At 37.2% G+C, this 26,209-nt stretch overlaps 2 protein-coding genes across 4 annotated transcripts in view; one reads left to right on the top strand and one right to left on the bottom strand.

Annotated features, from left to right (window-relative positions):
- Positions 1 to 11,229, top strand: part of klf8 (Kruppel-like factor 8) — a 32,056-nt gene extending 20,827 nt beyond the window's left edge. For both annotated transcript variants that reach the window (XM_043221377.1, XM_043221378.1), the window contains 4 exons: positions 2,677 to 3,139; positions 6,301 to 6,412; positions 8,068 to 8,210; positions 8,412 to 11,229. In XM_043221377.1, coding sequence (XP_043077312.1) covers positions 2,677 to 3,139; positions 6,301 to 6,412; positions 8,068 to 8,210; positions 8,412 to 8,593 — 900 coding nt within the window. In that variant the 3' untranslated portion in view covers positions 8,594 to 11,229. The remainder of the gene's footprint in view (positions 1 to 2,676; positions 3,140 to 6,300; positions 6,413 to 8,067; positions 8,211 to 8,411) is intronic.
- Positions 11,230 to 12,923: 1,694 nt separating this feature from the next.
- On the bottom strand, positions 12,924 to 25,215 carry klf5l (Kruppel-like factor 5 like). 2 transcript variants are annotated; one of them, XM_043221765.1, is made up of 4 exons: positions 24,902 to 25,215; positions 19,808 to 20,600; positions 19,630 to 19,689; positions 12,924 to 14,229 (listed from the first exon to the last, which is right to left on the bottom strand). In XM_043221765.1, exons 1-4 carry the CDS (start codon positions 25,070 to 25,072, stop codon positions 14,051 to 14,053), a joined length of 1,203 nt encoding a protein of 400 aa, XP_043077700.1. In that variant the 5' UTR covers positions 25,073 to 25,215; the 3' UTR covers positions 12,924 to 14,050. The 2 variants fall into 2 exon arrangements, with proteins under 2 accessions (XP_043077700.1, XP_043077701.1); XM_043221766.1 differs by having other exon boundaries at positions 24,938 to 25,215.
- Between the last annotated feature and the right edge of the window lie 994 nt (positions 25,216 to 26,209).

The raw sequence follows: 26,209 nt of genomic DNA, 5'->3' as shown, positions 1-26,209 counted from the left end.
TGTCTCATAACTCTCATTGTAGACTGTCAGGGTAGATTTAGGGTTAGTAGAATAAGTTGACATATACTTGTAAAGTTTCTGAAAGTCATTATTTTGCGGACCCATCAAAAAAAGTGTTCGAAGATATAAAGCAGACGGTCTACTAATACTTTATTGACTGCTAGTCGACAAGTTGTTGCAAAATGACATAGAATGTCTAAAGTTAATTAACTAAATGTTAGTAAAATGTCTATTGAAATAAAGTGTTACTTATCATTTTAATAAGACTTGGTATTATAGGTGATGTAATTATTATTACAATGGAGATCTAAACAAACATCTAATGTTGTCTGTTTAATTAAAAAAAAAAAAAAAACTGCCAATAACTTGATGACTTTGGTGTCGATTTTGGCAATTTGTCAGTTATTTTTGCAACTAAAGCTAATATGAATGTTGTTGTAAAAGATCACACAGATCAAACACAATTGGTTTTGATAATGACAGCCACAAGGCTCGTCCTTCTCACAACCCTCACTTGGTGCCACAGGCCTAGACAGTTTCCTACAACTGCTAATAGATATTGAACACACTCAATTAACATCCCACACAGCACGCTAGTGATAATTGGGTCACTTATCGACGTCGTTCTCCCCACTCGAACGCTGCATCTTTACGTGATTTTTTTTTTTTTTTTTTTTTGAAGTTTGAGCGATGGAAAACAACTCAAGAGGACAAGAAAGGTGGAGTGGATGAAGGGTGGGGATGCAGAGAGAGTGAGGTGGCAGGGTGGAGAACTATAGAGAGACTGAGAGAGAGGTGGGCGGGATCGAGTGAGAGAGGGAAAATGAGTCAGCTGATATACCTCCCAGTTTCCATGGCAACCGGAGGCCTTTCCCACCCACTCTCCCCTTATTCTCTGTGTTTCGCTCCCACCCCGGCCCACTCGCTCTCATTTTCTTTCATTCGTTTCCTCCTAACACCTACAGTTACACAACTCAGCTGTATAACCTCTGTCTGTACCTGTCTTCCCTTTTGTGTTTTTTTTTTTTTTTACTTTTTGACGTCATGAGAATTTGCCATGCTGAAAATGTAATGTTATGTTTTTGATGATGTCATTTAAGCATGTGAATCGGAAAGTTCAAGTTGACATACAACTGTACAGTTATGCCCGCATTAATAATAATTACATAATACCTATTATTGGGTATTAGAGAAAAAGTTTAGATGAGTGTATCATAAAAGCATAAAATAAAGAACTTATGGTATTTATGGTTAAATACTTTGCCAAAAGCTTTAAAAAGCTGGATTAAAATGTAGACTGCCACCATTTGGAAAAAAAATATTTCATTTAAAAATATTTTAATTAGTGCCTTCAGCAAGCAGGATGTGAAAAGCAAGAAATCTGAATAGTCTGAATAAATAGTCTGAATAGTGTTTTTACATCCTTAGAATTCTTATAGACTTGCATTGCAGAATTAGAGGCCAGAATATCACAAGCCGGGTTTCCATCAACCTATTTAATGCACATTTTTGAAGTATCGCATGAGAAACCAGTGACAGAAATGCCATATTTTAAATAAAAATTCATTAGTTTTCTAAACGTTTTTATGCTTACTAGGTGGTTTTTGAATGCAAATAAAGGGAGATGAAAATGCATTTTGCGAATAATTCCTCCAAGCGCATGAAAATGTCATGATCTGATCAAGGCAAAACCTGAAAACCAGCAGACTCATGTCATTCCAGAGCATCTGAAATATTGTTATGGTTATTTTAAAATGCAGACAAAAGTCTGTCTTTAAAGTATTTCTCTAACTGCCTCCCAAAAATGGCTTACACGGCTGCGTTCCCAAACAGCAGCATCCACCTCCAAAAGCAATGATCGCATTCATTGAGTTTCGCTTTGAGGTGCAACTAATTTAATATATCTGAAAATTATACTTTTCTTAGTGATTTATAGTGCAAGTTTAGAAAGTTATATTGTTGGGTGCAAATGGTGCTTGTTCCAGCTTTGTGTATAAGTTCAATTCGCAGCTTTGGATGGAAACCCAGCTACAGATGTAACCCAACAACTGCTAACCAATGTGCTAAAAAAAACACTTAATCAACCGCATAGCAACACCCTGACAACCACCCGCAATATCCTTTCATCTTGGAAATGAGTTTTGCATGAGTAGGCAGCACAAGTTTAAGGTTTTAAGTTCAGTGTTCCCTTGCTGATGCTGAAAATACACCGACCTCTCTGTTTGCATGAAGTGTCGTTCAGGAATTAGTTTCAAACTTTTCATTTGTTTTATTACCTCACAGAAAGCATAAACACACAGACCTTAAGGTTACTTAGAAGTCTCACTGCAGAGGGAATTTAGTGGGTGTAGCTTACACGCGCACACACACACAGACACACACAGATCTTTGTGTATGTGTGTATAAATGTGTGTGTCTGGGCTTGGCTGTGTTGAGCTGGACTCGTGCCAGCTTCAGGCCTTCTCCTCTGCAGCGCGGAGGCCCAATCTGGCCAGCCATTGTTCCTGTGTTTTGTGGAGCTGCTGCACAGCTGAGCACGAGCGCTCCGTACCCTCCCTTTCCTTTCTGTCCTTCATAATCTCCTTCCTCGCCTCGTTTGCTCTTCCATATTCGTTCCTTATCTCCCTTATACCCTAGTTTTCCTCACGGTTTTCTTCTATTTTTGTGCTTCCACAGAAACAAGAGCCGTTAGACGATTGTCCTGAGCCTACAGACCTCAAAATCAAATCCTCGCCCCCTCCGCTCCGTGACATCAGCACCCAACACAACGATGGCGACCAGACGGAACCCGTGGACCTGTCCCTCAACAAGCCCCGCCCTTCCCTTCCGATAGCCACAGCAACCTCCACCCCTGTGACCCTGCCTCCTCAGAACATCACGGCGAGCGCCACCATCCCAGCCGTGTTGTCGCCAGGCTCCATCCTGGCGTCCACGCAAGGGGTTGGAGGTCAGCAGATCCTGCATGTCATCCACACCATACCCTCCGTCAACATGCCCAGTAAAATGGGGCAGCTGCAGACCATCCCAGTGGTGGTGCAGTCCTTACCAGTGGTCTACACCACCGTACCCACAGATGGAGTGGCAACCGCTGCCATCACAGTACCTCTTATCGGAAGCGACGGCCGATCGGAGGGATCAGGTAATATGGCTGTGTTTTATTGCACATGCTCAGTTGTAGCACTAGAATGAGCCTCCACAACCTCATAAATCTACATAATAACTACAATCATGAATGTGTTCTTATTTTTTCATTTGTACTTATAGTTTGTTTTAAAAAAAAAAATGTAAATCAATATAAATGTAAATCAATAACTGTGCCCAATGTATATTTGAGAAAACCATTTATTTTATAATGATACTTCCCCACATGTTAAATTCGTATTATCCAATAAACGGTTAGATTTATGTGATTTTTTTTTTTTTTTTTATGAAAGATCAAAAAAATTAACAATGCAGATTAATTTTCACAGCCTTCTTTGATCATATTTGCCGAGGATACCAATATCAGTGAGCGGCACCGTATACACAACAACATTCTTTACTCATCTCATATTTTTACATTTTTACATGCATAAGGCATGAAAATACAAATCCACTTTAATTTCATGATAACATTTTATAGATCTTACATGTGATCTGTTCTAATAATTTTTCAAGACACAATATACGTTTTTTGAAACAGAATGCAGCACGTATATTGTTAAATTGGATGGGTTTTTAATGCTTTTAAACCCATTTAGTTGCATCATTAACTTTGACAGCTCTCATTATAACAATTTTGTTGAACTCTGAAAAGATTAATCTCATCATTTGACAGCTACTATAAGAGCAGTAAATACACTCTTATTTTCCAAATATTGTCTATTCTTTCTTCCTTAAAACTACTAAAAGTCTCATTAAGAAACCCAAATCATTAAATGGAATAGAAGTAGAATCATTAATTCCTTTACAATCCCAATCCATATTCAGTAGTGACATGCTCTTACTCGAGTAGAAATGTACTTGTAGGTATGCGTGAAGTGCCGTTCAAAAGCAAGAATGCAAATATGAGCCGGGGATGGATCTTGTCTCCTCTTTTTGAAACTGTCCGCCCATTTTCTTTAGGCAGTCACACCCTAGGTCTCGCCCTCTTGAAGTTTCGTGCCATTGCTGTTTAGTTATCAGGATACAGAGGCTGCTTCGTCCCACACATGTGGACGTGCATATAAAAGACACAAAAGATGATTTCAGGGTGAGGCAGATGCAAGCTTAAACTTTTAATTAAAGGAGATAATAAAGCAAATCTTACCGGTTTTTATTAAACAGCTGTTATTAAATAGAAATTGCTTAGTGAAATGTACATGCTGTTACAGTTTCACTGAAAGCCTTTTTGTTTCAAACAAACATGTTTCATCAGCTTTTGACAAGATGTTTAACTTTTAAGCAGGAAAAATTATAAAACTTTACCGTAGTAGCATAGTTACCCACAAATACCATAGTTACAATGGTTATTAGTGGTCTTAAGCACTGTTATTATTCCTCAGCTTTAGGGTTTTGTTGAAAATCCTAAACCAGAGTATTAAGTTTTGGTGCATAATTTGTCCCAAGACGAACTTGTGGTTGCTGTGTTACATATTTAGGAGAGGAAGCATCAATATTTAGGTTTAGTACTTTAGTCTCCTTCCCAAAAACGTGCATATTTTCATGCTTCACCCCTCTTTAGAGTGTAATGGTTCGCTCCACTTGAGTCTTTTTCTTCCCATTGCCTCTTTAATCTCACAGCTTTCAACCTCCCCTGAAAAGACACCATGCCGGTCTTGGACCGTAACAAGAACATTAAAACACACAAAAAAATGCTGAATGAAATGTGCTGAATGTTTTTTAATAGGAGAACCCCACCCAAGTAAACCTATGAAGAAACACTGATGCTTGTTTAACACACTAATACAACCCCAACGTCTGAACTTCGGGAGGAGTTGTGCTTTTGCAGTTTTTTTTTCAGTTATTAACTTTGTACGTAGCTCAGAGAAACCCAGTCGAATGTAATGGACCCATTATAAAGGTCAGTGAATTGTTATTTGGGTGGGGACCATTTTCAAAGAGACCGTAAAGTAGATCAGTTTCTTTTGGACTCATTTTATGGGAAATTTACCAAGGTGGAGGACGTAGTGTTTCTAGCAAGAGGCTGTATATGACTGTGCTAAGTATCTAAGTATCTAGCTTTTTTGAGAAATGTGGGGCAGTTGCTTTTGGGGAGAGGAGACAATTAATGAATGGGCAGCACCCTTCCCCCTTCATTTAGAAGGGAAGGTAATCTTAGGGCTTCTACAAATCACGTGGCAGGTTAAAGGTCACATCCAGAGATCTCAGGCCAGTGCTCAACTATCCACACCCTGTGTCAATATAGATCATGTATTTAACTTGCAAGATTTTTTCCCTCTTTTTCTTTGTCCTGTGCAAAACAACACAAAGAAGACTTATATAGTAATGGTCTGAATCATATTATGATTGTTTGAATTAAAATTTAGGCAGTAAGGTCTTTCTGTATTAGATTTTTTGGCTCGTTTGAGAAATCGACCCAGTGCTCTACTTGCACCTTATTTTAGTTTTTTTTAAACAGTAATCATAACATCATAACAGAACAACATTTACAGTTGGTCTGCAAAGTATGAGACCACAGATCTGGGATTCAAAAACAAATATCAACCTGCAAATAACGCCTTTGTACAAATTATATTTTACAAAAAATGCTCATTGGTTGGGTCTGGAATGAGAGCTGATTTCTATTAAGAACCGCTTTCATTTAAAAAAAAAAAACTACTGGAACCAAAATATAGGTCAGCTCTGTTAATGATGTGCATTCCTACATGCATACAAAAATGCTCTAGTGGCACCACAACTCTACTATTAATTCCAATGTCAGAATTTTAATAATTCTTTTTAATGGATCAAAACAATAGATATTGCATGTTGTCACAAGAACTTGTCAAATATATACAGTTGTCACAGCTGTACATATTTGATTATGTGGTTTACAAAATAACTATTAATATATATAGTTAAGTAAAACTGAATAAGTATTTTAAAAAGTACAAAAATACATAGGATAAAACCTATTTAATGTGAGCTAGTTGCAAAGGCAGCACAAAAATACTTTACAATTAAATTGAAAAACAGAATATGTAAAATAATAAAAATTATTAATAATAGTAAAAAGGGTGAGATACTTTAAAAACAAAAGCTGAAATTCTTCTTATAGTTATTATATATTACAGTTGATAATTTAATTCAAATTTCTATTTTTTCCCCTTTCTTTTTCAGTGCGTATAAAACCAGGCTCAACCTCTCCAGTGGAGTATCAGTCTGAAAGTGATGCTGAGAGCGGCACAGAGTCTGGATCGGCCTCTTTCAGCACACAAGGGATGGAACCCAGGTGAGAGACAGTGTGTCTGCATATCCATATACATCTGTGTATCTCATTGTTGGGATATATATGGTCTGGCATCCTGGTCTAATGGCATCACTGCACCACTCCTCTGGACGATTATGTAACCTTCAGCACACTGGAGGCCCATGGCTCTTTTTGTGTTGATTATAAGCTGGATGCATCCTCTTCTGTTGGGTGTGTGTGCGTGTGTGTTGCTGGGCAGGGTTCTCTCTAAACTGGGTGTAAACAATGTTACATAACTTGCAATGTCGTCACACCTTTGAAAGCGGGAGTAAAATGCAAAGAAGGACAGAAGTGGCAGGGTAATGGGGCAGGATGGAGAACAAGAAGGTCTTTTGCCGGTGTGTGTGTGTATAATTGTTCAGACATGCAGTCAGATGATTGCTGGGAGAGAGAAAATTCGATGGAAATGAGTTGGGAGAACGAGGGGAAAGGGAGTGAACTGGTTTGCAGCCAGGGAGGGGAAAGGAAGAGGCTGAGAAAGAGAAAGACAGAGGAAGGAAAGGAGGGGAGAGAGGCACGGGCTGAAAAAAACATCGCAGGGGGAAGGGGTATAGAAGTGGGAAGGGAAAGGGAGAGAGATCGGCATTGAGCTGGAAGCTCTCCAGCTGTATGGAATTTAGACACATACATGCCTGCTCTTCAGCCCTCCCTGGTGGCCAATTTGGATGGTTGCACCAGGGGTCAAGCCGTGGTGCTTTTTACCCTCATTAGTCATACTTCCGTGATGCCCCAGAATCATTTTAAGTAGCCTTTTTACACTGCCAGATTATTATATGTACGCATAGTAATTAGCAGCTCATTTGATTTTATTGGTTTTTGTTTTTTAAAATCAGTAGGGTGTCAGATCTGGCATCCTGTGGACTAAAATAAAAGGTTTAAGATAAAAGGTTAAAAGGTTTTTATGTAACACGGTAAAAATAAAAATAAGCCAAATGTAAGCTAAGCAAAATGTCATTTAAAATGAATTGCAAATAAAATAATGGTCGTTTCCAAACAGGTTTCTCATCTGTAATAGTTCGGACAAACAGGAAGTGTCAACTTGGGTTTGGCAATATAAATAAAAATGAAAGTTTAGATATTTGATATAATCAGTATTTTTGCATTTGCGCTCAAAAAAAGTTTAAACTGCGATCTTTGAAATAGAAGTGATTTAAATATAAAATTGTTGCAAAGCACAATTTATTCATTTCTGAATAACTCTTAAAAATCTCAACTCAACTACTCAACTTAAAAATCTTATGTAGTTAAACGTACCAAAATAATAATAGAAAAACATAATGCAATATTTTTTTTAGGCTAGTGCATAATACACCCAAGAAAGGGTGATTTATTTGAAAAACTTAACCCTTAGATTCTCGTGAGGAACATCGAGGAAACTTTTTTTGTGTTTAGTGCCATTATTGGTCGCAGAAATGTCATGCTTCACCATTAAGAGTTTTGCAATACAAGTTGATTTTGCATGCTTTTATTGCATCGTCTAATTTGATTACTGTATTCCCAAGGATGTACTCATGAAGACGTTTGTACCTGCCTTCACATGCACAAATGCTCCCTTAATCTTTAGATTATCGGATAGGTTTAGGTATGACTTGAACTAGTCACCACACCCTAATAACTAAACCGTGTTTTGTTCTCAGTATGAATACAGATGTGGACATCCAGGTTGACCCTGACTCACCAGACATGAAGAGAAGGCGCGTACACATGTGCGATTATGACGGTTGCAACAAAGTCTACACCAAGAGCTCGCATCTAAAAGCCCATCGCAGAATACACACAGGTATACCTATTTCACGTCAGCTTGATGCAATGCTTTATATAATACAGATTGCTTCAAGGCAGCTTTACAGTGATAAGCAAGAAAATAGCGATTCAGTGTTGCCAACAGAATTCAATTCAGGCTTCCATTGAAAACAGTGATGTCATCATCCAGCTCAAATAAATGTGTGTTAATATATACAATTTATATGTTGATTGACAGGTGAAAAGCCATACCAGTGCACATGGGAGGGCTGTACCTGGCGCTTTGCCCGCTCAGATGAGCTGACGCGGCACTTTCGCAAGCACACCGGCATTAAACCCTTTCGCTGCACCGACTGCGACCGCAGCTTCTCACGCTCTGACCACCTGGCACTTCACCGACGGCGCCACGTCATGATGTGAAACTCTTTGTGCCCCTCCCTCCTCAGCCCTCACCTCCCTGCCTGCTCCTCAGGAGACGTGCACGCCCATCCGGGGGGGTTCCAAATGCTGTTGACGTCACCTCCCCAGTCTCCAGATGTGAACATATGTGTTAAATATGGAGGTATAAGGGATGGCATGACCATATTGGTGACCCCTACTGGTCAGAACATGGCTGCAGTTTTCTGCCATGCTTCCTGAAGCCACAAACCACCCGTCCACTGGTGACCTCCGCCGCCATCTCAATGCCTGATCATTAGCCGTTACTTGAAGGGACTACAAGAAAGGCAAACTGCACGCAGCACTGCTATAACTATAACCGAGAATGATGACGGGGGAAGGTACCCCTTATTGTGATGTTTCTTTTAAAACAAGTACAGAAAAAATGAGAAGGTAAAGGATTTTATGCAAGACGGATGCAAGATGGTGAGGAGAAGGTAGAATTATGTAATACATTTGATCGTTTTAATGAGATGGTTGGGTTGGAGATGCATCTACAGCTGCCTTGTTGAATTCTTACATTTTATCCAAACGTTTTGTTGTAATTGAATTTGTATACACGCGCTCTACATTCATCTGTATGTTTCTGTGTGGATGGAAATTGGTGTAGAGTGCATTGTAAAGACAGCTGGAGATGTACCATGCCCTCTTTTAGTGTTTGCTTGTTTTTTCTTTTAACAAATCAGTTGGGGTCCTTTTCTGATATCTACCCTAACCCAAATGAGAAGTAGAGGCAGGGGGCTGACAAGACTGTGAATTTTTGTACTTATTTTTTCTTTATTAGTATGTGTTGTCTAAGCATCTTCCCAAAAATAGTTTGGCGCAAAAAAAACAGTATTTTTTTTTTTTTTTTATATATAAATATATATTATTATTATTATTATTGCCATTAATGGCGTCTAACAGAATTAACACCCATCAGAAGGTGTTCTTTATCTTTATCTAACCTTCAGATATTATTTCATAAGGCTGTGAAAAAAGTTTGAAAAAAGAAGCATAACTCGCAGGGAAAGGGGGAGCTTACTAAATTGAGATGTGTGAGTGTGTGTGTGTGTGTGTCTGTGTATAAGCACACTTGTTTGCATATTTGTAAAGACATAATCAGAGATATAATAGTAGAGATGTCTAGATGCATTCTTACTTCTAGCCCATCAGAGCCTTAATTGAAGTAAACAGGTTTTCGGAGTTCCTCAGGGTTCGATACTGGGACCCCTATTTTTTTTTTGAGGCACCCTGAAAATCCCTATTTGCACCTAGTTCACAGTGACAAAACATGTCTTAACAGCTCCTGCCCAGATATGCATGATATGCAAAACTACCCCCTTTTCAAAATGCTGTTGATGTTACTTGACATTAGCGTCAAGAAAATGTTGGGCACAGTCCACATAAATCTGAGGAGAGGGTATCTTTGACACATTTCTTCCCTCTAGCTAGCACTCATAGCCATGGTCACAATTTCAGTTGCTAGCTGACGAAGTGCGCATCAAGCCTTTTTTCAGAAGCAACGCTTGTTCGATTCCAGCCTTTGAGAGTTAAGTGCATGTCTGCAACAGCTGCACGACCTTCAGAGAGCAATGCATCGGTAAGATTTTGTGTCGTTCTCTCGCTTCAACTCAAAAACGTTACTAAGCACATCTTTTTAGAAGAGTATATGCATTTGATTGCGATCCTTTCTTTTTTTTTTGGAACTGTTCATAGACATACAGACAATGAATAATTAAAGAGTTAATGTACATACTGTATATAATCTACAAAGTTCTTGAATAAATGTAACGGGTGGATTTCTATTTTTAACACTGACTAGATAATGTGAAATACTCGTTTTCATTTTATTTTTGTTGTTTCTTTGAAATGTATTTTTTTCTTTCTTTTTTTTTTATCCCTTGAAATGATTCCCCTATGTGTTGTACACCTCAAAAGTGTTGCATGGAGAGTTTTTTTTTTTTTTCTTTTTTTTTTGTGAAGTCAGTGAGCATGTCAAAGCGTTGATGCCCTGACAGACGTGGCCTATAAGCACTGATAATCCACATGAAATCCATGAAACCATGGCCATTCGTAGCACATGCATGGCCTTTTTCCAATTAGTACAACACATGGTAAAACGCATATCTTCATATCATCCTAAATAGACATTATTCCAAGTTGGTGTAACCTTAGGAGTCATCCCTTTATCAATGTTTAGGTGCCCACGACTGAAATTTGTGACATCCTCGTCTATCTGAGCACGTTTGCATTCATCACTTGTATCTGATTTGTTTAAAATAGTGTGCGATTTTGTTCTCGAATCATGAACGATTTTGGGTTTCGTGTGAGTGTATGTGTGCAAGTGTGATTTATCATTAAATTCTCTTTTAAACTTTCAGAATCATAGGTATTTTATATTGAATGCAGTAACTTATGGGCCAGTACTATATTACTCAGTGCAATGCAGTTATCATTATAACAAAACAAGTAATTAATGTTATTTCTTTTGTATTTGTACAGAGCAAGTGTGTAAAGATCAGCGAGGAAAACGCGAGCTTTTTGATACTGTGAGAAATGGTGTTAAAAGTCAGTTTCCCCTGTACAGTTGTGATTACCCACTCCTTTTATAGAATAAAATGTTTTTGGTGCAACAATATGTGTTGTGTATTATAATTCATGTAGAGTCTAATTTTGTCAAATTGTTAAAACTGATTAAAAAAAAACAGGGTAATTTCATTAAGATCACTATCCTAATAGGATGTTTAATTAACTTATTTCTAGCTTGCTTGGCACTTTTTTGACATGAATATTCCTACGGGAATATATCCTACTTGATAAAATCACGTCGCTCACTCTGGTATCAATCGCATTATACATGCTGGTTTTGTTTGTTCAAATGCATAAATTATCCAAATAAAACAATTCAGTGTTCAGTGTCTTTGCTGTGCAACCATGTGGCGCTTTTGAGATGTTTCGGCTTCAGCTGCAACGGCAGTCTTTCGTCTGGCGCCATCTTGTGGCGCACGTGTTGTTTGTCAAAGCGCTGTGGTAATCCAAAATGTCAGCGTTCTCTTTCAGCGTCTTATCATATCGCTTATATCAAGTAGGTAAATATGTATTATGGTGAAATATTTTATCATTTTGTCAATAAAATTTCCCGGCGTCGTCTAACCAGTCAAAGTCCAACATTGTAAGTCGGTCAGGGCTTTAAAGTTCACAGTGGTGCTAGCCATTTGTTTGTTCCTGAAATTATATTACCCCAGTGTCTGGGGGGATAAATTATGGTCAAAACACAATCTTTATGACACTCACTTCTCAAATGGCGCAACAATGATTAACACTGACCCTGAGACACAGGCGATGCACATTTATTGATCGTTCTTTACGGCAGTTTCAGCAAACGAAAGTCGAATACATTGCATTTAACCAATCTGAAATATATTTATTTTGTTTTTAAAGACGTGAAAATATCCGACCAGCTTCATTTCTGTCGAGCGGTGCTGGAAGCAGGGCAAGTTTTAACTAGATTCGCGCCACCGCGTTAAGCACAGTTAATACCTCAGGAATGAGAGGGGCTCTAAACATATTCTCAAAGAGTTTTGCTTTTCATCGGTGCAGCAGAGTTCACTATGTTTTAAATGGTTTACATATTTTCATTTCCACAAAACACATGCTGTACTACAGTAAAATGGGTGTTCCCCTCATAAGTCATCGTCTGTTATTGTAGGCTGGATTTCATTCAGTAAATTATCTTGTCAGACTGTAATTAGTAGCAATTTCAGCTAAAAGTTGTTCCCCACCCAATTTGAGTCTTTTGCTAACTGCAATTGTTAGTGTGATTTTTTTTTTTTTTTTTTTTTTTTTAAAGCTGACTCACTGTTTTAACAATGCAACGTTTAACAATGTACGTTTTAAAGTTAATACTTAACAAAACAGGCGTGTCTGTTTAATATGCAATTCTCGTGAAAAATAGAAACATGTTTTGCATTCATGCCATATATAAACAATTTAAAAACGTAGTTATGCAGCCTATGCCTTTTCCCTCAGCAGTTATGTTTAAGAGAAGGTTAGAATAATAATTAACTACAACAGTTTGAAAACTAAAAGGTAATCAATCCTTAAATGCTTTACTAGTTTTAAAAGTAGCTATAGCCTATTTAAGTTGCTACGCAGATGCATATGCAAAATTCGCCATAATATAGTTCCAAGAACATACCCCGTATATAAAATGGCTTACACTGAAATGCATTTCCATCACATAAGTAACCAGGTAGGCTATATTAGAATAACATCCCAGTAAGGACTTTATTTACAATTCTAGAACCTGTTAAAAAAATCTATTCAACAAAAGATTTTAATTATTCTTTTATTTTCCAAAATTCTGTATTCAAACAAGTACATACAAAATGCTAAACCGATCATGTAATATGCAAGATCTACAAACTTAATTCACCCACATTCAAAAAAAAAAATCCCATTTGTTCATAATAAAAACAATTATCTTCAAAGAGTAAAGTATTTACAAGACGTTTAACTTTAACTACAGTATTTACAGTATTTTTTGATCCACCAGAGTTCCTTTCATAAGTGAAGGACATGTACACAAACAAAGAGAACTTGAGAACTTTTTTTTTTCAAGCGTTTCTAAACTGCGGTCACTATGCTGCATAGAGCCCAAGACAGGTCTCAAGGGCATTACAAAAGGCAAATGCTACAATGTCCACAATATGAATAATTTGTTCTCGGGAAAAGTGAGGGATTTTATGCACTTTCTTCATTTCAAGTTGTAGATGACAACGCTGCATAAAACAATCAATTGTCATGTGAAACGTGAGTAGTTAATGTTCTGAAAATTTGGCACACACGCTCAAATGCTTTCGTGAGCACATTTGTCTCATTCATCAGCCTTTTTTTCTGCCTTTCAAAGAGCTGAAACGTCAAACAGATGACTGATCTGAGCGCTTATTTTTTAACAGTCTCATAAAGATCTGTATCCATGGATACACAACGGTGAGAACAGCAAACAGAGTTGCTACTTCTAGCCTTTTGTTAGGGGGAAATGCCATATATATATTGTGTTATTGTCATCCAAAATTAACAATTAACTATTACTTGGACTCAAATCAAACTTTACATTTCAAGTTAGTAGGAAGACGGCCCCAAAGGAACATTTTCAAATTTAGTCAGAAAAAGTGGATGGAGGTCAAGTATAAAACTAATAACATCTTTTCACATTAATCAGACACACACACACACACACACACATACAATACATATGTACAGTAGTATACATTCTGCTGGAGCTCTCTGTTGTGATGCTGTTGTGATGTCCAGTCCTCTTCATGACAGTATAAACGTTTGGAGTGCTGGTACGATAGAGCTTTCATTGGTTTGATCTTCTTACGTAAGTGACTGTGAAATATTTAGAACAATAAAACTGTTAGAAAAGTTGAAAAAGTAAGGATGTGAAGTTCGCTAGTTTTGATGGCGCTTCATGTGCAGTGCCAGGTGGTCTGAACGAGAGAAGCAGCGGCTGCAGGCCACACATTTGAAGGGTTTTGCGCCGGTGTGTTTGCGGAAATGCCGCGTCAGTTCGTCCGAGCGGGCAAAACGCCAGTCACAGCCGTCCCAATTGCACCGGTATGGCTTCTCACCTACAAAAACAAAACAAAACACAATGGTTAGATTGGGTGATTCATATATCTGATTGCCAAGCTGCATTTTCCAACCTGATCTCACTGCAGTTCGCACATATTTTTCAGTTTTGCTAAATCATACTTATTTGTCAAATTAATTTGTACGAATGACCTACACCGAAATCACCTGACCTAAACTTCAACCACACGAATTTGTACGTACATTATATGTACAATATATAAATAGCGTTGTAAATAGCGTTAAGATAGCAGCCATTCTTCAGAAATCATTTTAATATATTGCTTCTGTGCATAGTTATGAGCAGTGGGTATTATGTTAAAAATATTTTTACTGCTTAATATTTTTATGAAAACCTTGTTCCCATTGTTGTCCTAGTTTTCTCATATTTACTGTGCTTTCTGCTACTTTTGATCAACGTAATGCATCCTTACTCAATGAAATTCCTTTCTTTCTAATAAAACCCACAGCTCATGGAAGTGTATCATGGTTCCCATAATAATATTAAAAACTATTTGCGACATTGATCAAATTTCTTCAGCAGCAAATCAGCATATTAGAACGACTGGATCATGTGACACTAAAGACTGGAGTAACGATGCTGAAAATTCATGGCTTTGCCATGACAGGAATAAATTACATTTTTACTAAATATTCGAATAGCAAAGAATTAAAAACTTAATTCCATAGTTTAATGTGGCCAACACAAAACTTCCCCCGAATATAAATGACTGTAATTATTTTTATTCAAGGTGACGTTTTAAAGACCAGGCTCACACAAAGTCCAGCTTGAACATGTTACAATGTGTATCGTGACATTTTTAAATGGCAGTTATAAAGGAATTAGACGTGTATGTGCTTGTGGTTTAGAGAGTAATACAACTCCCATGTGTAAACACGGAAGTCATTTCCATGGTGCTTAACACACGCTGATAAGATCTGACATTGTGAGGTTTGCCACAGCACTGAATCCTTAAAAGCCACGCTCAGAGTGAACAGATAATGAACATTCAACACCTGTGACCCTAAAAGTGCGAGAGGATTTCCAACATGTTTTCAGTTTATAATAAAAACGTTATGTGTTCCGTAAGACTAAAAAACTTTTGGCAACATGTTATTTCATGATAACTAAAGTTTGACTGACCGATGTAAGCAGGAGCTTACATGTACAATAAAAATAAGGTTTGTGTTTAATGCTTGAAACAAATCTTTATTTAGTACAGGTATGTTGTACTTTTTTCCCCATCCATAAATATTTCGTACTGCCCATGAATGTCTTAAAAAATCTATTTACAGTAATACACAACATCATTTATATATTTGTAAAAATTATTTATTCCTGTGAGGCAAAGATTTCTGATTTGGTGTTTAAGAAATATTTCTTAGTATTATCAATGTTAATATGTCATGCTGCTTAATATTTTTGCCAAGATTATTTAATAAATACAAAAAACTCAAAAGAGCAGGACTTATATTTCTTCACTGTCACTTTTGATCAATTTAAAGCACTAATAAAAATATAAATTCCTTAGCAACCCCAACCCCAATGAACCAACCAATAACATTTTATTTACTCAAACACGTTCTTAACTTTCATTTGTCACTTAGGACTCTGATTATTGTCCAATAAACACCAGTTTTCCATAAGAGGTGTTTAACCACATAACATCAAACGATAATTGTTGTTTTGAAACACAATGTTTAGTTCAACCCACTAATTTCACCACAGTGGAACTACACAGCTCTCAGAAATTTAGTTTTTTGACTGGCTCTTTTTGAATTGCGCTAAGAGCAGACGCTTTTAGCTTAGGGATTATCCCTCCTCCTTTTCTATACGTGAAACCAAAATTCGAAAGGAGATGAACAAACGTCCTCGGTCTGTAAAAGGCTTCCGATAGCTCAGGGTCTTGAACAAGTTAATGCGCCCCTTCGAACACTTTAAACAACAGAGGTATTATTTGGTTAGCTGGAGGTTGGGCAACGGCTAATCTGTTATCGCTAAAGCATTTTACTGCTCACACAACCATTATAAAAGACAAAAATTTAGAAGTTCAATTTTGCTAATCATCTATTTCACCATCGCAAGAATATTAAGAACAACAATCAGTATGAACCTGTTTCCACAAGGAATACTAATCAATAACGACAATTGCTAATAATCACCACAAACTTGCGTGGATACTCATAAAATGGCAATTGAAAGGTTTTTTATCAGTGGCTTCTGTTTGAGAAAGGTGGGCAACAAGTTCCATTACTAAGATAATACAGGTCTTTCACAAATGCACCAAGTGCCCTCGAAGCAATTAGCTGAAAAGTTATCAAAAGCGTTGTGAAAGCAGTATAGTTAGTGATCTAGGTAATGAAATCAGTTCTAGAATATATTCTGTAACATTCCTGTAAAGCATGTTTAGATATGCTCTACCAAACTGGCAACTTTTTTTTTTTTTTAAAGAGCCACTAGCATAATTCAAGCTAGCTGCTTAAACGACTGCTTAAGTTACAAAGCTAACAACAAGTTCTGCAGGCTTGTATTTAATTACTTTGTTAGAGCACATCCTGACATACTTTTTAATCATGAATAGAACATATAATTCCTGAAGTCATCAAAATGACACGTGTTATTGACCTGTTCTGACTTTCATCTGTCAGCACGGAATGTTCTAGAGCACTTAAACTGTTGTTTGACAGCTTTCAGTGCGGCGGGATCATTCCCAACCCCCTACACCTTTTGAAACACAACTCCACATCATGTCCACCTGAGGAGTGACTACCTGACCTGTGACAACATAAAAACGCCATACAGATGGACAGAGAGCCAAACAACAGAAACAAGCTTTCACACCATGTTCAGTTTTATATGAAACATAGGAACATTAATCTGCCAAAGTGTTATTCAATTGTTTGTTGTAAATATTGCAGCAGTTCTTAAATTAAAAGAGTGTTACCAATAGTTCTGACTCTACATTCTGATCGGATATTCTATAGCTATTACTTAGTCTATATTACACAATCCAGTTACTGAATTGCTTTAAGTCTTTATAAAAATCAGAAATTAAAAAAATAAAATTCAGAAAGCATTTTTAAAAATTCCATGCTTTTGTTTGCCAAAATAATGTAATGTCCTTAAATGTAAATTACCTTAATTTGGGCTGCTTTTCCTCTGTAAATATTGACATATAACTGTAATTAATTTACTATGATCATGTCATTTTTGTACATTTTTAACTGAATTGACAGCCCAATTATTATTATCCAATTAACACATTTTACAATTTATTAAATATTAGTGTATTTTATCAGTGCAATAACCCACACAAGCCCATGTTTTACAGTGATTTTACCACAGTGGTTTCATGCTTAAAAATGCCCCTTAACTGTGGTAAAATGAATGTAGTTACATTTCCCAATGACTGTAATAATTTAGTTTTCTCCATGCTAACACATTTTGAACAACTGCAGCTTCTACTCAATTTCACAATGCACCACATGGGAACATGCATTTCGTACAAAGCTTAAAGAGTTATGAAGATACCTCTAGGGTGCCAGTAAATGAGAGTACAACAATAACACCACCTCAGGCTACAGGGAATCCCTCTACATTCTCAGTGACCACCCCAGAATTATTATAAAACACTAAAGAAAGCGGTCACTAGGCGGAAAATATGCTTTTATCAGCTTAACGTCATGTGTACAAAATTACACCCATTGGTGTTGGGAGAGAAGATTTGGGTTTCATTCTAAAGTGTGGTGGGATTGCAGTGGGTTTCATCTTACGCTGAGCTGAACACACTGAAACTGCCAAGTTCTTTTCTCCCGGCAGTGCACTCCTCCCCCCCCCAAACGCAGACAGAAAAAGCTGGAGGAACAGGTTTTTCCTCCACCACTTGGCAATTTCCCCCTCGGGAAAGCATGCAGGGCTTGTACAGGCATGCAGACACAATGTGTATAAAAGCATGAAAAGAGAGTCAATTAATCTCTCCCTCCACCCTGTTCTCTGTCTTTCTACATCTCTTGTCCTTAGGCTGTCATCTCTGTGCGAGTTGTTGCAGTATTAGCAGTTCGTGTGTTGATGGTACATTGTAACTGGTCAAGTAGTAACAACTGCTTCTAACTTTAGAGGAATTGTTATCTCCAAACCTGTATGACTGTATGATCTTCTACAGAACACAAAAGAAGAAAGTTTAAATAATGTACCTGTCATACCTTTACATGCATTTACAATTAAGGTAAAATTGATTCAGAAGATAACTTATGACCAATTAAGTTTTTAGAAGGAATAAAAGAGTGAGAAACCAAATGGAAAGTACATTTAGTGAGCTGTTGATGCAAATAATTACACAAATAATTAGTTTCATTATTTATAATAGCCTCACTGAGCTTGAGCTAAAAGAACTTTCAGTCGTATTGAAAGGAGTGGCATGATATGCAATATTCTATGTAAACACTGAAATCTATTTTCTCAATCAGATTTAAAAAATAGTGACATGATGTGTATGCTTATGTTTAAGCTAGCTTTCTGTAGTTTAAAGTGGACCATCTGGACAATGCACATGTGCTGACGTTTTGTTCAGAATACATGCAAGGAAGATGTAATTGACTATGTAAACCAGACTGCAGCATTAAGAGTTCATATGAACAAAACCTTCAGAATCTGAAATCGGATTCAATCTGGATACAGAAAACTAGTGCATGTAAATATACATACTGAGTGAGAGTAATTCACAAACCAATCATTTTGGCTGTCCATGGGAAAAATAAATTCTAAAATGTATTTGAAATATATATTTTTATGTTAATTAAGAAATGTAATACATTTACATATTTATTTACTTAAAAATACACCTTATATAGCATATTTGGTATACTAAACTAGTAACTTACTAGTCTAACTAAAGATATACTGAAATAGGTTTGAAGTGGAACTATTATACTTATACACATATAATTATACACATTTTAGGTTTAATATTAAGAAATGTGCTCCAAATAAATTTGAATAAAAGTTTTGAGTAAACATGTAAGTAATATCCTAAAATGTCAGTAAATATGTTAATAGATATGAAGTATAATAATTATTATTATTAAATTATATAAATTAGTATTTTAAATACTAAAAAATTAATGTATTTATATACATTTAAAAAGACACATGCATCATGTTTTTTTTATTCCTCACCCATAGTTATTGTATAACACCAGAAGACTTGTAGGATACTTTTTTCTATGAAACTTGAAATGCCTCAGTCTTCATTATTTGTGATTGCATGGAAAAGTTATTTTTTTCTCAGTGTTCAGCATAAGAAAGAAAAATCATACAGGGTTGGGATAACATTAGGGTGCATAAACAATTATACCAGTTTTTTGGGTGTCTAAATGTTAGATTTTTTTAGATTTCTTACCTGTGTGAGTCCTCTGATGTGCTTTTAAGTGGGAGCTCTTTGTGTAAACTTTGGTGCATCCTGGTACAGAGAAAAATTGCCCAAATGTTAGCTCACAAATGTCCCTGATAATATCTGCTCATCTTCAGGATGGCATGGCAAATGTAATCCAAAACCATTTACTGGAATGCACACTAACCTGGGAAATCACAATGATGAATCCTTCTCTTCTCCAGCTCAGGGTTGTTCCGTCGGTTGTATCTGGGTCCCGTGAGGACGCCCTGACCGTGGGCCATTAGCATGGAGTGAGGGGTCATCTGTCCAACCTTCATTCCAATTCTAGCCTGGTACGGCGGAGGAGGGGCAACAGAGGTAATGAGCTCTGCCTGGTTCTCGGGACTGCCGGGCTGGGAGTTGGGGGGTGAAGGAGGCAAACTGTGAGGTTGGGGTGAAGTGTAAAATGGCTCAGGCATGACAAACTCTCCAGACTGTGTCGTCAAGGCCACTGTGTTCAGGTTGAGCATGGTCCTGCCGGGTGCACCGATTCCATTCATCGATTGACTCTGGGAGAAGGTCATCGTGGTAAGGTCGCTACTGCTGACAGGCATCTGGTAGACCGCCGGCTGCTGAGGGCCAATGTGGAGGTCGTCTGTGACGTTTATGTCAGGTTTGATGTAAAGGCTGTTGACCGTCTGGGGCACGCTGAAGACGGAGGTGAATTCGGGCAGTGTCTGAATGCTACAGGGTTCGTCCACCCCTGGCTCAGTTTTGATCTGATGTACCTGAGGTTTGTTTGGACGATAAAGGCCTGTGCGAAGGTGTGTGGTATTGGGAAGGATAACGTTGATGTTGAGACTGTAAGGGGCTGGCTTCTCATCTGCGAAATACTCATCCACCACTGAGGCGCTTTCCCGACGGTATTTCTTATCCGTAATGTTTGGGGCAACCAGTGGGGTGATTTGGGGCAAATATTTATCCATCTCCATCCGTGTCTGAAACAAACAGATGATGATTAGAATACAGTGAGGTATAATGTTATAGTGTACATTGCTCCTGCAAATACATTTAATTATTTTATCCAAATTCAACATCATGGTGCGCAATTAAATTGTGTGCATTGGAAAATGCAATTAATGTAAATTATTTGAATTTTCTTTGCATCTAGCAGACATAAGTAAAAAAAAAATTAAGTTGCAAAACAAGACCAAAACTGAAACTGAAATCCAAATGATGAATTTAATTGCATGGAAATTTAAGTAAGTTCACAGAATGTTTTTATTTTGAATTGCATGTAGTTGTCGATAGGTTTTGTGCGTGCCTTGGTAATTGGATTAGCTGCCGTCAAATTGACTTTTCGCCACAGCTGTTTAAAAGATTGTATTTGAAAAAGGAGATCTGGCAAGCATATGCTATGTTATTGTCTTTCACAGATTTCTGATTGCAGCGCCAGGCACAAGCCGTGGGAGATCATTCTCTGCTTAAACCGTGCACACAAAGGCAAGTTCAACGGAGCAGCTCTGCACAGTGCTCCAATGCAGCGCAGAGTAAACAGAAACCTCATAGGTGTGGCGGCCATGAAGGATTGGAGCACAAAGCAAAACCAAAACAGTGACATGTGATAGCAAAAGGAGATATGGGCACAATGTACAAAAATAGAACTCAAAAAAACGAGTGCACCCTGGAGATCCATTCAGGTGCAACGGTGCTGTAAACTCCCTAGACAGATAAATGAGGGCATTTGTGCGATAATGAAGAACCAGATTTACCAAACCAGTCAATTGGCAAGTCAAATGTGTAATGATGAAATGGTTAGCACATGCAAAAACCTGAACAGCCTAAATACCTGTCTTGAACAAAACGCTCAGTGTTTACACAATCTGCAATGACTGCAGCATGTGCTAATCAAAATAACCTCAAAAAATAAAGCACGAGACCATTAGTAAAAACGCTTATATTTAGCATAAGCCTAAAAGAGACATATTACATGTAATATTATGTTTATGTTATTTTATACAAAAATACATTAATAGATTATAGAATGACTTTGGTACGTCGTAATATTGCTTTAAGGTCAGTAGTGCTCATACATTATTTTAATATAAATAAATGACTTGTGGTAAAACTAGGTAAAATTTGGAACATTTGGAATTCACACTATGAATACGCACGAGCACATCATTTTAATCTTTTTAATTCAAGATTTTAAACGTTCTAAGAATAAAATCTTTTTTAAGAACTTTAATGTCATTGCAGACATTTGGACCCCACTTAAAACACACAGCTGCCTTTATTGTTGACCTTATTGCAGTCATTATATTTGACAATAAACATTTCAAAGGCACTGTAATGTCCAGCTGTCTGAAGTGGCAGCTAAGTCAACAATAAGGCAAGTATTGTCAAACTGCATTTCCTTGACAACCCACTGATGTGGTTTCATGTACAAATATCTTCATCCTTTCGAGTAAGTCATACCCTAACATGTGAGGTCATGTACTCTCGGGGAATGTACAATGAATGCTGACGCTTCTGCAGCTTTTCATCTCACTGTGGATGAGCCATTTATTACAGACAATTGTACTCTTACAGTGTTAACGTCAACAATTCCACCTTCATCCCCATAAGGCTGGCTTTGGAAAGTTAAAACCAGGTAATTAATGGAAAATGGCTTTCGATTTATCTCTAGACCTGGCAAGCGTACTGCCCCTGCCCTTAGTCCTGGGCACAAACAGGCCTTGTGTTGTGTGGTACTGGCAGAGAGGCAAGTGCCCTTGGCTACAGCTTCCGTTGGCCTTAGAGACCCGGTTCTGTTCACTGGGTTTGTGAGGAGAATGAACAGCAGCTGAACCCTGGCCCAAGAACTGAGTTAATGATTGGAGAACATTTACAACTGCTAAGTTATGTATTTTAGGGACCGATAACGGCTGGGAGCCGAGTTAGGCATAAAAATAATCTTTTGAGATAAATAAGCCAGAGGTTTCCGTGTTGTTCATTGTCATTAAAAATACTGCTCACTTTCAAAAAAAACGGGAAAATCTGATTAATACTTTAAAGGGATAATTCGCCCAAAAAGTTTTTTTGAATGAAATTAATTATTTCACCTGCATTACTTTATATTTTCAGGAAAAAAAAAATCATACTGAAGTGTAAAAATAGAAATATTGTTTTGTCCATATATTCCAATTCAAGCAATATTAAAACATAATTTTATTTAAAAAAAATCTTCTTTTAGCTTTCACATTATGACACAAGCACACTTTCACATCTTTCATTTTTTTTAAGTTTTGTTAAAAAATCCCTTTAAGAATGCATTAAAATGTCAAATATCTCATCCATTAAAAAGTCTTATTTTTTGTAAGTGACCGCAAGATGCTCAGAAGCATCGGGAACGGCATAATATTTGTCTTCCGAACTGATTCAGCGACGTGAGATTTCGCAGCTTGTTTCAGAATCCAAAAAAACCCCCTGTTAGCCCAAATACCTTTTTCCTAATTTCAACACAAAAGGTCTTTCCCTTTGAAATAATTGTTTTTATGGCCTAAAAGGAATTCAAAAACATGGAGATTCGTCCACAGATCCCCATAAAACCAGACTGATAGGCTCCTTGTCTGTTTACTGGAGCCATAACAGCACAAATCATCCAAGGGCAGCAGCAAGAGAAAACAAAACCTTTGAGACGAAAATGATGTTTTATAGCTTTGGGGTAAAATAGATAACAGTTGTTGTGGCTTTTCAGGACCATGACTACTGATGGAGCCATCACCAGCGGTGGATATGACTGCTGACCCCTGGTTTTTTAACAGAATATTAAAGTAAAGTACTGCAATAGAGATGCGTGACACTGCTAAACGATGTGACTCATCTGCATATCTTATGATTATTAATAGATGCGCCAAATCAATCATGTAATTAAGATAGTCTTTATTTATAATCATGACTTCGGTTGATTTCGGATTAGTGCAGCAATCTAGTTTAATTTAGACTATGACTCCTTTAATTGCAAGTACTTTTACCAACAAGTACCCGGGGGTCATGAGGTCAGACATGTGCTTCTCGTCACCAACCGAAAACAAGGGAACAGAGACATATGAAAGAGCAGGCTGATTTCTTCAGTGTAGCCGACAACCTGCATGTTCCCTGTGGCCATCTGAACTTTTGAAGGAGTGCAACAAGGTCATCATTCATTGGCTAAGCCAGTCATAAACTGGTGTTCTAGTTAGGATGCCATATGATCCAACACAGCACATTCGATTCATATTTCAGAACAAACCTTTTTCAGTAGTCATTACAACACAAGACGAAATAAAGCATCAAAGAAATGTATAGCAGATAGGTATGGCCATTGTGATAGTTTAAAAGCAGTCTAGACCAAAGGCAAAGAGCAAACTATAGAGAAATGTAATACATTTTTTAACATGAATTTTCTCTTAGGGCAAACTAAATCTTAACGTTTTCACTGTCACAGCGTTAAATGGCCCTGTAATTTTCTACATGACTTTAAACTGTGCATTAAAGCTGCTGAGCATTTGTATGTTTATTGTCCCTCACGAAAAACTGAAACCAACAAAAAAAAAAAACAAAACAAGGTAATAAAAGTAAACGGTTCGATGGCTTTCAAGTGCTTTTTACAGTACACACATTTTATTCTTTTAATGTAGGTTATTCTAAGGGCCTGAACTTGATGTTGATGTCATAGTTGTTTCATTGATCTCTCATCCATCTGAGATAATATTTTCATAATGTCAGGTATAAACTAGACTATGTACAGAACAATATGACGTCAGCGTTTATTGCAAAATTGACATACAAAGAGACAAATAAGATAATTCATAAAATATTGTTTTAAACATGTTAAGTTTTTAAGGTAAATAAGTAATGTGATTCTGAATTTTAATTGAAATGTAAAAAAACCCCAAATACTATGAGATGCATTGTTTTTGACTTTTTGATGTTAATGTAATGCTCCTAACAATACAATGCATAAACAACTACTCGAGATATTTTCGAGATTTGATAAATCATTTGAAATTAACGTTTAGATTAGTTGACCCTTATGTGAAGATGCAACGTGCACACGTCGAACGAGACTGATAGAAATAACTGTAATATTTTCCTTATTTGATAATCCTTTGATAGTCAAACTGTATTACAGTCGTTCGCGAAGACCATTTTTTGTTACCGCGCAAGAGCCTTCTCTTAAAAGTGCGTCTGTTTTAATATATTTTTATGAGGTTTAGACACTGAAATACTTTTGTTTCTCAGTTTTAAGTCAGACACCACAAAGCGCCTGCCATACCTGAGCCATTTCGACAGCGTTTGTTGCAAGTCTCACCGCGGGTTTGACGTCCTCGAACACAGACGTGTCCTCCGGCCCATCCGCGCTACACATCCGCACGGGTTTAAGCTGCGTGAAAACCGCCCTCTCTTCTGTATTCGGAGCGCCAACGGCCAGTCCTACACTTGCCATTTCTATGCAAAATATCGAATATTATGAAATATTATCTTATTTTCATTTACGAATAAACATATACGGGATTTTTGTTAACGTCCTTGTCGTTACATCCAGACGCGCGGCGTATCCAAAACCCTCCCTGTGTCACTCAGGTAGCCTTACCTGTTGTAAAGTATCGCACTGTGACAACGTAGTACTCGAGTGACAGCAACGTTAGCCATTCAGAGCGAGGAAAAGAGCGCTTTCTCCAATCACAGATAAGGCAGGCGTGGCTCACCTGAGAGGTGTACAACATGGAGGCGTTGCTTTTCCGTATACTCGTCATGAAAATTATACTGGTTATACTCGTATTGCGAACACTTTATTTATTTGCTTACTATGAAAGTCGTACGAACTTTTTTTGTGTGACGGAAACCCTATTTAAACTATGAACCAAAATATACTAATAAATGTTCTCAACAGAACTCCCAAGTCGAGTTTATTAGATGATTTTGAACCAGCTATGGACTACAGGCTGGAATAAAAATAACCCAAGCTTGTTCATGTTTATTTATTTATTTATTTATTAATTTTTGTCTTAGTCATCATGTTCACTTAATTCCATTGCGGTTGACTGGTTCCAAGTAAAATTAATTTAGGTTTAAATACTGCATTATTATTTATTTTACACAATTCATAATTAAAACATTTCAATTGAATCGACTATACACAGTAAGCATGTGATTTTCAGCTTGCACAAATAAATATGTTATTATGACGAAAAGAGCCAGACACTGAAGTAATAAAAGATAATTCCGTAGCTCTCCCACAGACATTACATAATACATTTGTGCATATTGTAACATGTATAGTGATTATATTAAAGCAAACTAACTTACACAAGAAAATCTGTAAATCCCACTTCACCTGTAAGCTATTATTGTTTTGTCTGAAGCGTATCTCAGGCTGAAAAAAATCTGAGCATTTCCATCAGACGCCTCACACAAAGTACTAAACCAACCAGTTGTATTTATCTTGATGTACAGATTCAGCGTTTCATTGCTCCATGAATTCCTAGAAGCAGCAATGTGGAAGAAGGATGAGAAAAAGTAAAGCATCAGAAACTGGACTGTCTGCATTCCTCCTGTTTTATCCAAGAGCCTGAGGACAGAC

Source organism: Puntigrus tetrazona, chromosome 21, assembly GCF_018831695.1.
Source record: "Puntigrus tetrazona isolate hp1 chromosome 21, ASM1883169v1, whole genome shotgun sequence".
Lineage (NCBI taxonomy): Eukaryota > Metazoa > Chordata > Actinopteri > Cypriniformes > Cyprinidae > Puntigrus > Puntigrus tetrazona.
This window is presented reverse-complemented; position numbering and strand designations above follow the sequence as displayed.

What these genes read in the sequence shown, in the direction of transcription:
- klf5l (XM_043221765.1), bottom strand. Translation starts at nt 25,072, where the DNA reads ATGGCAAGTGTAGGACTGGCCGTTGGCGCTCCGAATACAGAAGAGAGG. An exon ending in ACGCTGTCGAAATGGCTCAG is followed by an intron (nt 20,601 to 24,901) that starts GTATGGCAGGCG and finishes TGTTTGTTTCAG; the next exon opens with ACACGGATGGAGATGGATAA. An exon ending in TCATCATTGTGATTTCCCAG is followed by an intron (nt 19,690 to 19,807) that starts GTTAGTGTGCAT and finishes TCTCTGTACCAG; the next exon opens with GATGCACCAAAGTTTACACA.